The sequence below is a fragment of the Oreochromis aureus genome, linkage group 5 (assembly GCF_013358895.1).
Source record: "Oreochromis aureus strain Israel breed Guangdong linkage group 5, ZZ_aureus, whole genome shotgun sequence".
Lineage (NCBI taxonomy): Eukaryota > Metazoa > Chordata > Actinopteri > Cichliformes > Cichlidae > Oreochromis > Oreochromis aureus.
The window spans coordinates 17,700,215-17,714,791 of NC_052946.1; the positions used below are offsets into that span (position 1 = coordinate 17,700,215).

The window sequence follows — 14,577 nt, forward strand, 5'->3', positions numbered from 1 at the left end:
TACAATACTGTGACCAAATGTATTTTGGTGTTTGTTATTATGTTCCCCATCTTCAGAGACTCGCCTATACAGTTACTAAAATAAATAATGACCCAGTGTAGTCTGTCACGTGTTCTTCATTTATCTGAGATTATATATTATAACCTGGTAAGTTTTTATACGTAAAACATCAGAATTTAACTGAAGAAACATCTCGGATGAGGGGTGAAAGACTACAATGACCTGGATGAGCAAGAACCTTCACAGCCATTTGAAAAGGGGACATACTTTTTTTTTCTTTTTTTTTTGACATGACTCAACATTTTTGAGAAGTCGATGGAGGAAAAAATTGACTTTTAAAAAAGTAATAAAGGATGGCCAATCAAAAACGTGATTCCACCATAAATGCCCATGCCCATTAAAGTCTTTCTGATATACTGATTGAATAGTCTGATATATTGGCTGATACTGGCCTGTTACCAGTGAATTCGACTGAACTGATATGCAGTAATATTGAAATATGAGAAGATTAACTAGTTTCTGAAATATCTTTCTGTAAACTTTAGCAATATCGCCACCTACAGATATATATGTAAAATAATTATCAGTATTAGGGTTGGGTTCTCATGTCTGTTTCCTGCGTGCTTGCAGCTACTGTTTGTAACCCGATAGCTTTTTTAGGTAGACCATTATTTTGAAAAGCGTGCCACACTTCCCGTCGGACCTCCTATCTCACGATCACTCGCTGCCGTTTACACGGCTCAGCTGTGTGACAGTCGTGCTCTACCAAAATGACTTCTGTAATGAGATTTCTGAGCTCCGTAGTAAATATATTGTGCATTCCGCTTCACCTGAGCCACGCCGTCGGCCTGTATGGAATATACAAGCGCATTTTCCCATTTTGTATAAATCGGATGTCGAAATCGTACAATAAGAAGATGCACGATAAAAAGAAGGATTTGTTTCGCGCTTTGCCAGAGTTCAAGAAGGCTGGCGGGCAGCTCACAATTTTGGAGATTGGCTGCGGCACAGGTGCAAATTTTGAGTTTTATCCGCCCGGTAGCAAATTGATCTGCACCGACCCGAACCCGCACTTTGAGAAATATCTGACAGAAACTATGGCCAAGAACGATCACCTGAGATATGAGAAATTTGTGGTGGCGTCGGGGGAGGATCTGAGGGCAGTGGAGGACGACTCCATAGATGTTGTTGTCTGTACCCTGGTGCTCTGCTCTGTGGACGACGTGAGCCAAACCCTGCGAGAGGCACACCGCACACTGCGACCAGTGAGTGGGCTTTGCAGCCATTACTTCAGACTGAATTGAGTCCATATTAAACACCGATTGGCAGCCATGCTGTTTATATTATTATGTGTGCTGCTTCTCTGATTATATGCTGACAGTACGTGTGTTTTGGAGTTTTTTTCAGTTACTTCGTATCCTAAGAGTCTGACATTGTCTAGAGTCAATATATTTTCATGGAAGTCATAATTGTCGAATTGTTCTCTATCGCTTTAACAATTGTGAGCTTTAGGACACGTGATCTCTTGGTGGACTTTACTGCCTTCCAGCTGTGATTCTGCATTAATCAGTAGAGGTTGAGGAGTCATCAAGAAAACAACTGTGTTGTTAAAGTGTTCACTCTTTAAAAAGGTTATCATCATTATGTTTGATTTTACAACATAAACACTACTTAAATTTATTAGAGACCACCTGTTATATCCAACAGCAATAGTGAAATCAGTTCTTAGTTTCCAATATCAATATAAGTCACTAGATGGACAGTAATAGCACTTTGTACCATGCACTTTTTTTTTAAAAATCTGTCTCCAGTTTAAGGCATTTAGGTCTGTTTTATTGGATTCCGTATTCATTTAAAGCAATATAAATTAAATAATTAGATCATTATAGTGCATATATTTCTTAAGAATATTGTTTTATACATTACATTTTTAATTTATTGGATATGTGTGAAAAGCAATTTTCCTTGATCAAGAGAGACGCCCAATTTCGATGTATGTGTCAGATGCAGTGAGGTATACAACAAGAACTGTTATCAAGTGTTTGTGATAACTGGAATCAGTCTTTCACAAGTCTGTGGAGGAATTTTGAGCAACTCTTGTGTTTTAAATCAGCTACACCGAAGGGTTTTTGAGCACGAAAGGCTGTTTATGGCTATGTCAAAGGATCTCAAACTTATTTCACTCTAGACTTTGACTAGGCCACGCCAAAACCTTCATTTCTTTTTTTGAGCCATTCAGAGGTGGACTTGCTAGTGTTTCGGATTATTGTCCTGCTGCATAACCCAAATAACCTTGAGATTTAGGACATTCTCCTTAGGGATTTTCTCAGTAAACAAATTTCTCAGTCTTTAGATGATGTTCTGGGGGGTTTTTTACCTCCTGGATGAGACATTGATGTTTTCTTCGAGTGATTTTGGTAGGCTGGCTACAGCTACAAAAGCTCACCACTGTTCCAAGCTTTCTGTATTTGTGTATAATGGCACAGTGGTTCACTGGAGTCCAAAATTACTTTGTGATCCTTTCCAGACTGGTGGATATCAGTGACTTTGTTTTTCATCTTTCTCTTTAGATCCTGGCATGATGTGCTGCGTTTTTAGCTCTTTTAGTCTACTTCCCTTTGTCAGACAGATTCTGCTTAAGTGGTTTCGTGATTCGACAATTCTGGCAGTAATACGGCCTGGCTTTGCCTAGTGAACTTGGACTCAGCTTGCCAAAAACACTTTCTATGTGTATGTGTGTGTTTTTCACACTGGACCAGGCAGGTTTGAGTATTTTTTGCCTTATAAATGAAATCCTCATTTAAAAACTGCATTTTGTATTCATTCGGGTTATCTTTGTCTAATATTAAAATTAGTTTGATGATTTGAAAAATGTAAGTGTGACAGATGTGTGTTCTGTAGTAGAGCTTAAGTCGAAATGAGCCCCTACGTGTTTGCCAGTTAAACTATTAATTTACCACTCATTCCCCAATATTGACACACTTCATAGTTTACATGTTAAATCTTTGTCGTGCAGGGTGGAGCCTTCTTCTTCTTAGAGCACGTGGCTGGTGACACCTCGACTTGGACGTACTTCTTTCAGCACGTTCTCCAGCCTTTGTGGTACTACTTCGGTGATGGATGTTCGATCGTCCGGGAAACATGGAAATATGTGGAGGAAGCTGGATTCTCTGATCTCAAACTAAGACACATTGTAGCGCCGCTCTTCTTCATAATAAAACCTCACATCTTAGGCTATGCTGTGAAATGAATTCAGTCTGATTGTCTTTTTAGGGAGTCCCCCCCCCATCCCTTCCAAAACACAGAGACACACACAACCAGCTTCTGAATACGCTGAGCATTAACTGCCTTTTTCCTCTTCTATCATGTGACTAACAGTAATAGAAACCACCAGTCACCTTAATACTATTTTTTTTTTATTAGAGTGAGCCATTAGTGTTGTACAGAAAAGATGAACACTAAAAAGACAGCCTTACATAGACAGCACACAACTCTAATTTTGTATCCAGCTAAAGTGACCGATACATTTTGGTGTTTTGTCCCCCATTCCTCATTCCCAAACTGCTTGCTGGGAAAAAATTGTCTTAGTGTTTGTGAGCTATGGGGATTGATTTGTACCTTTTGTGATTACACTCTGATAAAATGTATATTTTTTTGCTGTTATTTAGGTGACCATGTCAAAACAGCAGCAATTAAAAGTCGTTATCCGTCTGGGTTTGTCTGTGTTTTCTTTCAAAGATTGGGGGAACTTGGTGTTGCTTTCACTCTCATGTAGGCTGCACTGCATTTCCAGCACCTCCTGGTGTCAGTGAGAGGCGTTGGTCAGGTGTTAAAGAGAGTAATCTTTTTGAGCTTCTTAAGTCGTTTATCTTCAGGTGCCACAGCAAGGTTTCAGGTAAACTCGGTGAGAAATGAAGGTTTGTCTAATGAAATTATGCAGACTGCTCTGTTCAGCGTTGAGTCTGCCCTTGCACGTAATGCAGGTCATAGGGTACAAACGCCTTTTTCCCTTGCTCGCCTACAATGTAACATTTTCATACAACGACAAAATGCACAAAGTGAAGAGAGAGCTTTTCCGAAACGTGGCCAAATTTGCAGACGCCGATGGCACCCTTCGCCTGCTGGAGATCGGGTGCGGCAGCGGAGCTAACTTCAAGTTTTACCCCCACGGCTGCACGGTGATGTGCACTGACCCCAACCCGCACTTCGAGAAGTACCTGCGGATGAGCATGGACGCAAACCAGCATCTGACTTACGACAAGTTTATATGCGTCTCCGGGGAGGACATGCGGGGAGTACCGGACGGCTCTGCGGACGTTGTTGTCTGCACCTTGGTTCTGTGCTCTGTCAACAATGTGCAGCAGGTCCTGCAGGAGGCCCGGCGCGTTCTCAGAACAGTAAGTAACATCTCGGTGTGCTGCCTTCAGGCTCAGTAGGATTTATTTTATTTGCTGCTAACGCGCTTGAATGGCAGCGTAGTTGGTTACATGAGGATGGCTAGTTAATCCATTATGAGGCATTAAACACACTCGGTGTGTTATTAGCACCATTTCCCGGCTTCTTGTAGAGCAGTGGACAATATATCCAATTTAACTCAGTGTTCTTTACATAGCGTTAAATCACAACAACAATCCTCTCAAGATGATTTACGTTGTAAGATAAAGACCCAAAAAATAATACAGAGAAAATTTCAACAATCAGATGAGCCCCTAGCACTTGGCAACAGTGAGAAGGAAAAACTCCCTTTTAACAGGAAGAAACCTCTGGCAAAACCAGACTCAGGGAGGAACAGCTATCTGCCACCACGTGTTGGGTAATTTTCACCCTGAAATCATCTTATGTAACGAATCTGATTAAAACACATCACTGGGTACTTAAAAAGTATTTGGCCCCAACCACCGCCAATATTAAAAGCTAGGGCTAGAGACTGGGCAAAAATCTGTAGCCCTAGAAGCCCTTCTTCCAGAAGTACTCAACATGTAGTATAGTCAGTAGCATCTCAAGTTAAATTTAAAGCGAAATTTGAAGCGAGCGCAGTGTTCGCATGAACCCGGTGTGGAAATAGCCGCTTGGGCGTGTTGCAGCCCGAGGCACATCACACACACGTCATGTGTATCTGAACCTGAGATTTTGCAACCGCAGGGGCAAATTCTGGGCAGCGGTTTGCAGTCTGCCATATTAAGGAAGCTTGGTGTAGCTAGCTTGGAATGGCTGGATGGCTAACGCTGATCTTTTTCTTCTCTCGGTCGGGTAGCTATGGTGAGCTAGTATGACCTAGCTAGTGTGGTGGCTAGCGCTTGTGCTACTTGGCTTGGTGACCGTGTGTAGCAAAGACAGTTAGCTTGGTCAGCTAGCTGTTGTGCTAGGTGCGTGGTGGCAGCTAACACACTCTCCGACCTGGCTCTGTGGTGAAGAGCAGGCGACTCGAAACGCGAACCGTGCTAGCGCCCGGTGACCAAGGTGTTAGCTTGCTCGCGTGGACAGTTAAGCTAGCACTCACGTTCACAGTCAGGAGAGATGAGGTTTCTAAAAAGCGAGAAGAGGAAATTGAATGACGGGTGACGCTGCGTCACACCCTTTTATAGGGAGGAGGGTGGCCCCTCCCTGACGCTGGCGTCACGACTGCCAGCCAATGCTGGCTGGAGTAATGATATAGAGGCTTCTGAGGACAACGCTGAGAGAGCGTTCCCCATAGTGAGACACCTCACTCATGTTATCAGAGAACGGGGGTTACGGAATAGAGTAACCTCAAGGTATTGTGGTTGTCTGAAAATGAGGCCATTCTACAAAGTATTAGACTGGTTTCTCCGTAAAGTATCTACTTATGCAGATTTTGCATCATTTGTGGTCGACCCACTGAAGGTGATATTTTACCTGACCTTCACATGTCTTGGCATTTGAACAAATCTGTTAAATATTTTAAAGTTGAAATATGCAAAAGACCACACTTTTAAAGTAGACTTGTTTTTCCCTTTCCTCTTGTCAAGATTTTTTACTGTTAACAAATCCTAAGATATCTGATAGATGTATGGCTCCAATGGAGGAGTCCGATGGTTATACTGGGATCGCCACACCTTCTCTGCCACACTTCATGTAGTTTGAACCAGTATCAGCCAGAAAGTCAGCCCCAGTGTACGTATAACCAGCATTACACAACCACAAATGGACATGATGTAATCTTTTTTTGCTGACTGTGTTTCAGGGTGGCGCCTTCTACTTTTTGGAACATGTTGTCTCAGATTCTTCATCCTGGACATACTTTTTGCAGTACGTGTTTGAGCCTCTCTGGTGCTATCTCGGGGATGGATGCACGATTACCAGAGCAACATGGAAAGATATAGAGGTAGCTGGTTTTTCTGAGCTTAACCTGAGACACATTGAGGCTCCAGACGTCAGTTTGATGATCAGGCCACACATCATGGGATATTGTATTAAATGACTGCATGGTGGATGGTGGAGTATATATTAAAACATTCAGTTTATACAGTGACAGACATCCTGAAGCAACACTTATAATGGCCTGTCAACAGTTCAGACATGAATTTCAAACTACTAGTTGAGGTCCAAGTTCAGGCTGGAGGTTTATTTTGAAAGGCAGCCCATCTGAGTGCACACAAGTTTAAAATTCTGAAAAAACACCTGAAATTATTTTCATTCATCCCTGTAATTGTAACAGATCTGCTTACATTTTTATTGCAATACATTAGCCACACTACATAAATTGAGTGAAAATATATTTATTTACACAATCAGCAACATTTCATTTACTGTTTTGTTCTCCTTTCCCTCCCCTCCCATGATGTATATAATAAATATTACCTGGACACTGTGCTTTTTTTTCCCTGATTGTCTAAGGAACGGCCACAAAACACCCAAACAAACCACACTTAATTTTGTTTGTTTCCTTTCTCTCTTACCTTTTATATTGCATTGCACAAACATAAGGAATGACAATTGTAACATTTCCTTATAGGGAAATGAGGGGAAATGCTGGTTCATAAAATAAACAAAATATGTCTGTGTAGTAATTATATAGTCAAATTTCTGCAGATGCTGTTTAAGAAAAAAAAAAAATCCAACAGCAAAGTTTTTAAAAACACAAGAAAAAAAGGAAAGGGATACATTTAGAAACTGAGACTCAACATTAAAGCTCACAATTTCATATCTCCCATTATTAAAAATGTACACAACTATAAATGTTATAGCATTAGCATTTTTTAAAAACAGCAGGTGGAAAAATGGCCAATTTGTATTTTTTTTCTGAGTAAATGTCACTGCTATAAGTCACTTTTTATATCAAACAGAGTAAAAAAACAAACAAACAAAAAAAAAAACCCTGTAGAATCTCAGCCTGAAATGAAGTGTTCCCAGAAACCCCATAACGTCCAAATGGCTGAGGTGCACCACTGTCACACTACGTCCCAATCCATGAACATTATTCACACAGGTTACCCTGTTTTAACACAATAAAGATCCTTTAATGTTTTGAGTTCTTCAATCAGAGTCTTGTTTTGGTTCTCAAGAACAGCTACGCGGTTTTCCAGGCATTTAACATATTCCTTTTTCTTCCGTCGACATTCACGGGCTGCCTCTCTAAAAACAGGAAAAAAAAGTGTTTCACAATGTGCAGTATGTGCAGTATAAACTTACTGATACTGTGAGAGAGGATTTTGTCCAATCCCTATCTCCTCAAACTACAACTATAACCATAAAATTAAATATGTACACAAAGTAAAAGCACCTGGGGCATTTTAACACCTATAGTTTGTTTTTTGGGGTCCAAATCAGTTGATGATTTTGTAAACTTATAGCTTTTTCATACAACTTGTTAAAGCTTCCCCATCCAGGCAGAATATGAGACCTTGTTTTACTCACAAGTACACTGTGGATTTACCTGTTTTTTGCGAGCCTAATTTCTCTTTTCAGTGTTGGATCATCAGTTTTAGTCTGGGACAGTCCCACAGGAGACGTCATAACTACAGTCTGAGGCAAGGAAGTGGATGTGGGTGCTGTGCGGATCTGGTACGTCTGCACTTCTCCTCCTGCACCTGTGTGAAACAACAGTCAAAGAATTACAACCGGAAAAACAAGAGTTTTGCATGTATGCATGAGTTAAGATGTTTGATCAGTAGTTACTTATCAGTTGACCAGAACTATGTACACTGGTATAGCCCAACAAGACATATGTTACGTCACTTGACGCACAAGAGAAATTCTTGTGTTCACCAGAAATTTGAATTATTACTGTTCGGGTTTGTTGGCCTTTTTTCTACCCTTCTTTTTTCAAAAGATTTCAAACCTGTGTGACTCAACTAGCAGTTTGGGTTTGTTTTTCAAATAAACAATAATTAGACTGAAAAATAAAGACTGTCATTTAGGCTACGTTCACACTGCAGGTCTTAATGCTCAATTCCGATTTTTTGATCAAATCCGATTTTTTTGTCTGCTTGTTCACACTACAAATAAAATGCGACAGCAAATGCACTCTAGTGTGAACGCTCAAAGCGGCACGCATGCGCAAAAGAAGATGTCACACACAACGCGCTCTGTTTAGACCCAGAGCAAACAATATTGTTTGACTTCGGACTTTACGTTTCCAAATTTTTGCTTTAAGTTATTTTGTTATTTACATAATAATGTAAATAACCTAATAATTATTCTTATTGCTATTTTAGAGAGGAGCGGTGCTTCAAAGGATAGTTGCAGATTTCTGTCAGAATCTGCAGATTATACAGTACAAATAAAATGTTCACGTTGTCTTCCCAACAGTTTCACTAACATCTACACTGGATGGCCAGGAAGTGTTCGCGATGTCTTCTCCGGCGCTGATAATTGGCGTCTGTCTTGTGTCAGTGACGTAAAAGACGGATTTAATGCGACATGACCGTTCAAACAGCAGTCGCTTTCTAAAACATCGGATATGTATCGAATTCAGTACCACATACGAAAGTGACCCAGATCGGATTTGAAAATATCGGATTTGTGCCGTTCACACTGTCATACCATGATCGGATATGGGTCACATAGGGTCAAAAAAATCGGATTTGATGCGCTTTCGCCTGCAGTGTGAACGTAGCCTTAGTCATCTTGTTGGAAGTAAGATGGTTCTTATAAAGAACCTTACAAGCTGTATTTGGCAAGTTACTACACACATACCACTGAGCAGATAAAATCTAAGAATGTAAAGATTTTCAGACACAAGGCCACTACACAATATGCTGCATGGTAGTTAGGTATTTAGTGTAGTATGTGTGTTTTCCCATATTTACTGGTCCGTGGCATGTACTACAGGATATTGGCATAAGCTCCAGGAAGACTTGTGACTGATTTACTTTTTTGACTGCCAATCCTACATTGTTCTTGTAGTCAGAGCCCCTTATTAAGGCACCATCATCTGACTGGAACATGTTATGAGAGAGCATAATTTAGCTGAACACATTTAACCTCACAAAAAAGTAATCAGGAAAACACTGGTTGAAAACTCTGGCAAATTTTATTGACTCACCTTGTACAACAACCTGATTGCTAGGCACCAGTATCTGCTGTCCGTCAGGTGTCTGGGCATACTGAAGGATGGTGGTGCTTGACTGGGCTCCACCAGAGTTGGCCATGGTGACAGCCTGAAGTCCCTGAATGCCTTCGGACCCTGGAGATGCCAGCTGGATTGTGCCATTTGCAGCTATGGTAACTAGAAAAAAAAATTACACAAACAGTATTAGAAGCCGGGAAAGCAAAAGTAAAAATTATATTTATTGTGAGTAGCTCAAGTACTACAAAAAATTCAAACTTTCAGTATAGCGCTCCGTGTATATGGAGCTCTTTTCCCTATATATATATTTTACATTTTAAGGTAATTCTTAATTTTGCAAGTCAGCGAGAAACATTTTGTAGGTTCTCCTTTCAATATAAGTGTAACTGAAGGGAAAAGCTCTTACTGTACTGGCCGCTGCTGGTCTGGTAGATTTGTGTGGTTGGTACTGTAACACCCGTAACTCCTGTGGATGTCGGACTGCTGTCCTTTCCCTCAATGTGTGCCACTTCCTCTGCTGAAAGGTCATTCAGGATTTTTCTATAATGTGAGAAAAAGACAGTTCCTGAATAGTTGTTTATTAAACAAGAACTGGGATTTCAGCTTATTTTTGTTTGTTTTCCTTACCGATACGAAGGCCGTCTTGCCAGTATTTCTCTGGTTTTTTGAGTTGCTGCTCCACTGTCTGATGAATCCTGTGAGTCTTCGCTGTCTGTACCCTGGGCCTTGAAAGTAGGGGGTCAATTATGATATAAAAACAATTCAAACAAAGGTCCATTTGAAAATAAAATAAATACAGAGCTGAGAAAAAACAGCCGGTCTTACCTGTGTATTCTGCCCCTGAGGGGACTGAATGACTGATGACTGTGCAGACTGGATCACACCCTGAACCTGAAACTGACCACCAGGCAGCTGCACAACAGCTACAGGAGAACCACCCAGTGACATCTGGAAAAAAACACAGAAAAGTTTTAAATGTCAAAAAACTGTATGTTTGACATAGTAGCTTGGTGTCAGTGTGTCTGTACGTGTCTGTGTATGTGTATACATACACACAAGTGCGCTCAGAACCTTTGAGAACAACAGAAATATTAATAAGGATATAAGGAAATTTTCACTCAAATTTACACACAACATACTTTTTATTTTTGCCATATTTAGCCACAAAGCTTCCTGTGGCACTGTGGTGTAGTTTTAGTAGAGGTAAATTCGTCTTTAATTGTTCACAAAAGCCCCCCCCCCCTTTTTTTTAAAAGACACTCAGTAGCAAGGGCAATATCCAGTGAGTATGACTAAAAATAACAAACTATAAGAGGAAATCTTAAGAAAAATTATCTTTAAAATTATTATTTTTAAACCTGACAACCTGATAACAATATGATTCCACATATTTGCTTTTTGTCACATTTAAGTCTTCATTTATCCTCATTTGGACACCATGTACTTTAAGTGGATAGTTCATAGATACTGTGACCTCAATAGTACTGCAGATATGAATTGAAACAGCTTTACTAAATAAGCAGCAAGACTAAGCCAAGCAGACTTACTACACTACAACCTAGAATGTATTTGGTTATTTCCTTTCAATATTTCTTTAATCCATTTAGCAGCATAAATAAGTAAACATATTTAAGGTGTGTGACAGCAAGAGTTAAAAAAAAAAAAAAAAAAAAACTTCATGAATGAACCTAAACATGAAGCTGTAACAAAAGGTCAGATATGCGCTTTCAGCGTGGCATTCATAAGTGGCCTTGTATTATCAGCAGTGCGAGAGCAGCTGTAGTATAGCAGTGATACTTCTCAATGCATTTTGAAAGCGATCTATTAGTTACCTGGTGGCCTATCTGTGAGAACTGAGAGGTTGTGATGGTAGTGGGAATGGTTGCAGTCTGTGACTCAATGCCATTGCTGACCTGCTGTACTTCTTCCATAGTAACTGGGAAGAAATAAGTCAATATTACCGTTTCACAGTGGCGCTAGTGTTAACAACAACTTTGTGTGGCGGGGAGGTACGCCTGTGACATGTTGTAACCAATCCGCTGTGGCCTTCTCTGCTTCTTTTCCTCTACTACTTAACACCATTAATACAATCAGTGTGAAGCATATATGAGCGGTCAAATCACAATTTATTACATTTTTCTGCAGTTTAAAAAACGTGAATTAAAGCCAACTAAAAAAAACCAACTTCCTCTTGGGTTAGGTCGCGCTAGCCCAAATGCAACTAACGTTACAAAGGAGTTACGAAACATGCCTAGGCCCGACAGTCAACAGTTTTAACTTTTTTTTCTTTATTCATTTATTGCTAATTTTACAATGTGCAACTTCCATCCTAAGCAATTTCGGGTGAAATAAAAGCTCCTCGCTGCTAGAATGTTCTAGATAACTAAGGTTACACTTGCTAGTTAACGGTAGCTAACGTACAGTAAAACGGATGTTGAGCAGTTTAAATCTTATAAATCGGTTTTATAGCAAAATCCGAGGCAAGTTTCTCTCCTCTGATTCAAAGGATGGACAAGCTTTTGTCTGAATGAGCAAATATGTGCAACTCTGTCACTGGCACGCAAGTTACCGCGTCAACAGACGTCAGCGATACGGGGAGCCATTAAGCTAACTACACCTTCCCTTTTCGTAAAACGGCGAGGAGTTGACGAAGTAGCAGCCGCCATTACCGCCACAGCCGAGCAGACAGCCACACGAGCACAAAATTACCGCTCAGGCAGCTGAAATTTACCTTTTCAAATGCAGAGAAGCTGCTCTCACTCACAGCGTGGACTTCCTGCGATTTGGGTATAGACCTTTGATCAAAAAAGTAATCCTAAAAGTTACTTAGCACCGAAGGCTAAAAGGCTAAAAACATAAAGATGTCAGCTAAAAAAATCGCTGACCACTTTTTTCCCAAAGGAAATGGGCGGTGCTGCTAAAGCAAAGACGCATTACGTAACAGTTTCTTTAGGCTTCGTGATTGGTGGGAAGAGTTTGAACAACTAGTAAACACTGAGAAATGAAAAGTTTACTTCACTGTGTTTTCAGGGAAAAAAGACAATTCTGACTATTCGAGCTGCAACATTTTCTGAGATGTTGACTTGAAGAAGGTTCATTTAAACTGATCAAAGAATGACAGGTGTAAAATGCTCTTTCTGTGGACAGCCTCCTGACACATCTTCTCATTTGTTTTTGTCTTCATGTTAATGGTTGACATAGTTGACAACATTTTCTCTGATTCTTCTCTAGTTGTTGCTGATTATGCATTTTATATTATTCATCTAGTGCAGGTTCTTGCCATGTTCTGCACATTCTCAAATCAAAATTTGCACACACAAAGCCAATTTTTTTCTTGTTTTTAATGAAACAACAAACTCATCTATCTATGATATATCTCTCTCTCTATATATATGAGTTTTATGAGCAGAGCATTCAAGACTAAATGTTTGCAACTTTTTAACGTCGTCCTTTTGTCCTTTTGATTTTGAATTCTAATTTGATTTCTCTTTTTATGATTCTGTGTCCTGATTCGATGATGCTAGTGCCCTCTTAGTTATTTTTGTTTTTTACTTAAAAGTTTTTATTAGAAATTGTAATTTTTTTTACTATATCTATGTGATTTAAATTTGACAAAAATATTACATATTTTTTAGATCATGTATATTGTAGTACGTTTTGTTGCTAACACTTTTTAGACACTTGCCACTTTTATGTGCACATGTAATTTAATTTAGTTCACATGAATTTAATTTATATAATGCCAAATCACAACAACAGTCACCTCAAGGCGCTTTATATTGTAAAGTGTAGACCCTACAGAAAACGGAGAAAAACCCAGCAATCAAACAACCCCCTTGGCCAAAGTGGAAAGAAAGAACTCCTTTTTAACAGGAATAAACCTCAGGCAGAACCAGGTTAAGGGAGGGGCAGCCATCCGCCACAGCTGGTTAGGGGTGAGTAAAATCTCAGTACCAGTAAAAAAAAAAATCCCCTCTGAAGTTGCATCAGTGGTTTGACCCATTTGCTAAAAGTTATGTTCATGTTTGTTGCATATCTTTTATAAGACTTTGATATGTTTTTTTCAGCTCGGTGTCAGTGACAGCTGTGCAAATGCAAATCTCAAACTCCATGAGGCCATTTTTTTCAGATTTGACACAAACTGACACGGGCATGAACTGATTATGGTGATCACAGGTCAAAGGTCAAGGTCACTGTGACCTTACAAAACACATGCAAAATTACTGGTAGAACTGCAGAGCCTGTTAATTGAGTATGTGACCCAGGTTATTCTGTAATAGGTTCAAAAGATGTCTCCTATAGAAATACACTCACTAATTGTCTGTGTGCAGTTGTGCCTGCTGAAAATATGGCTGTGCAGAAAAGATAAGACTGCAGCTTTGTAAACCTACAGTGTGTCTAAGTGAGTGACTTATGTAATTTGTCACAGAAAAAAAAGCTTTGAGTTGTTTTCGCATCCTTTCAGAGACCTGTACTAGGATCAAGACTTCTACTGCATATAGTGTGGAGCACGTAGCAGTTACTGTAAAGGAAACACTGGTAACTTACACTTTGTTATGTGCACCCATTCAGCAGCTCCTTAACACAAATAAATAATCACCCAGTCCCATGGTAGCAAGTCAATGTATTTAGGCATGTGGAAATGGTCAAGACAACTTGCAAGAGCAGTTGTCCCCTAAGAAGGGGGATTTAATGTATCTTTGAACATGGTATCCTTGCTGGTGCCAGAATGATCTGAGAGTTTCAGTAACTACTGATCTATTGGGATTTTCCCCACACAGGCATCGCTAGAGTTTACCGAAAATGATTGGAAAAAGAGAAAATATCCAGTGAGCGGCAGGTCTCTGAGTGAAAATGTGTTTTTGATGCCAGAGGCCAAACTGCTTCCAGCTGATAGGAAAAGAACAATAATTCAAATAACAACTTGTTACAACCAAGCTATGCAGAAACACATTTATTCATGCGCAAGACATCTACCTTTGAAGCAGATGGGTGCTCATCGGGTGCCAGTTCTGTCAAGGCTAAAATTCACACGGGCTCACTAAAAT

At 39.9% G+C, this 14,577-nt stretch overlaps 3 protein-coding genes across 4 annotated transcripts; 2 read left to right on the plus strand and 1 right to left on the minus strand.

The window, feature by feature from the left end:
• Positions 1 to 697: 697 nt before the first annotated feature.
• Positions 698 to 3,711, plus strand: LOC116328543 (methyltransferase-like protein 7A). Its single transcript, XM_031750358.2, has 2 exons — positions 698 to 1,265; positions 3,017 to 3,711. The coding sequence occupies exons 1-2, from the start codon at positions 771 to 773 to the stop codon at positions 3,248 to 3,250; spliced, it is 729 nt and encodes a 242-aa protein (XP_031606218.1). The 5' UTR covers positions 698 to 770; the 3' UTR covers positions 3,251 to 3,711.
• Positions 3,712 to 3,828: 117 nt separating this feature from the next.
• Positions 3,829 to 7,074, plus strand: LOC116328481 (methyltransferase-like protein 7A). Its single transcript, XM_031750287.2, has 2 exons — positions 3,829 to 4,397; positions 6,203 to 7,074. Exons 1-2 carry the CDS (start codon positions 3,912 to 3,914, stop codon positions 6,437 to 6,439), a joined length of 723 nt encoding a protein of 240 aa, XP_031606147.1. The 5' UTR covers positions 3,829 to 3,911; the 3' UTR covers positions 6,440 to 7,074.
• atf1 (activating transcription factor 1) lies at positions 6,722 to 12,448 on the minus strand. Of its 2 annotated transcripts, XM_031750361.2 has the most exons (8): positions 12,261 to 12,448; positions 11,362 to 11,465; positions 10,355 to 10,477; positions 10,157 to 10,254; positions 9,936 to 10,069; positions 9,506 to 9,688; positions 7,895 to 8,048; positions 6,722 to 7,593 (listed from the first exon to the last, which is right to left on the minus strand). In XM_031750361.2, the coding sequence occupies exons 2-8, from the start codon at positions 11,458 to 11,460 to the stop codon at positions 7,449 to 7,451; spliced, it is 936 nt and encodes a 311-aa protein (XP_031606221.1). In that variant the 5' UTR covers positions 11,461 to 11,465; positions 12,261 to 12,448; the 3' UTR covers positions 6,722 to 7,448. The 2 variants fall into 2 exon arrangements, with proteins under 2 accessions (XP_031606221.1, XP_031606222.1); XM_031750362.2 differs by lacking the exon at positions 11,362 to 11,465 and having other exon boundaries at positions 12,261 to 12,447.
• Positions 12,449 to 14,577: the final 2,129 nt, after the last annotated feature.

What these genes read in the sequence shown, in the direction of transcription:
- LOC116328543 (XM_031750358.2), top strand. Translation starts at nt 771, where the DNA reads ATGACTTCTGTAATGAGATTTCTGAGCTCCGTAGTAAATATATTGTGC. An exon ending in CACACCGCACACTGCGACCA is followed by an intron (nt 1,266 to 3,016) that starts GTGAGTGGGCTT and finishes TTTGTCGTGCAG; the next exon opens with GGTGGAGCCTTCTTCTTCTT.
- LOC116328481 (XM_031750287.2), top strand. Translation starts at nt 3,912, where the DNA reads ATGAAGGTTTGTCTAATGAAATTATGCAGACTGCTCTGTTCAGCGTTG. An exon ending in CCCGGCGCGTTCTCAGAACA is followed by an intron (nt 4,398 to 6,202) that starts GTAAGTAACATC and finishes ACTGTGTTTCAG; the next exon opens with GGTGGCGCCTTCTACTTTTT.
- atf1 (XM_031750361.2), bottom strand. Translation starts at nt 11,460, where the DNA reads ATGGAAGAAGTACAGCAGGTCAGCAATGGCATTGAGTCACAGACTGCA. An exon ending in GCAAGACGGCCTTCGTATCG is followed by an intron (nt 10,070 to 10,156) that starts GTAAGGAAAACA and finishes CTCACATTATAG; the next exon opens with AAAAATCCTGAATGACCTTT. An exon ending in CAATCAGGTTGTTGTACAAG is followed by an intron (nt 8,049 to 9,505) that starts GTGAGTCAATAA and finishes TGTTTCACACAG; the next exon opens with GTGCAGGAGGAGAAGTGCAG.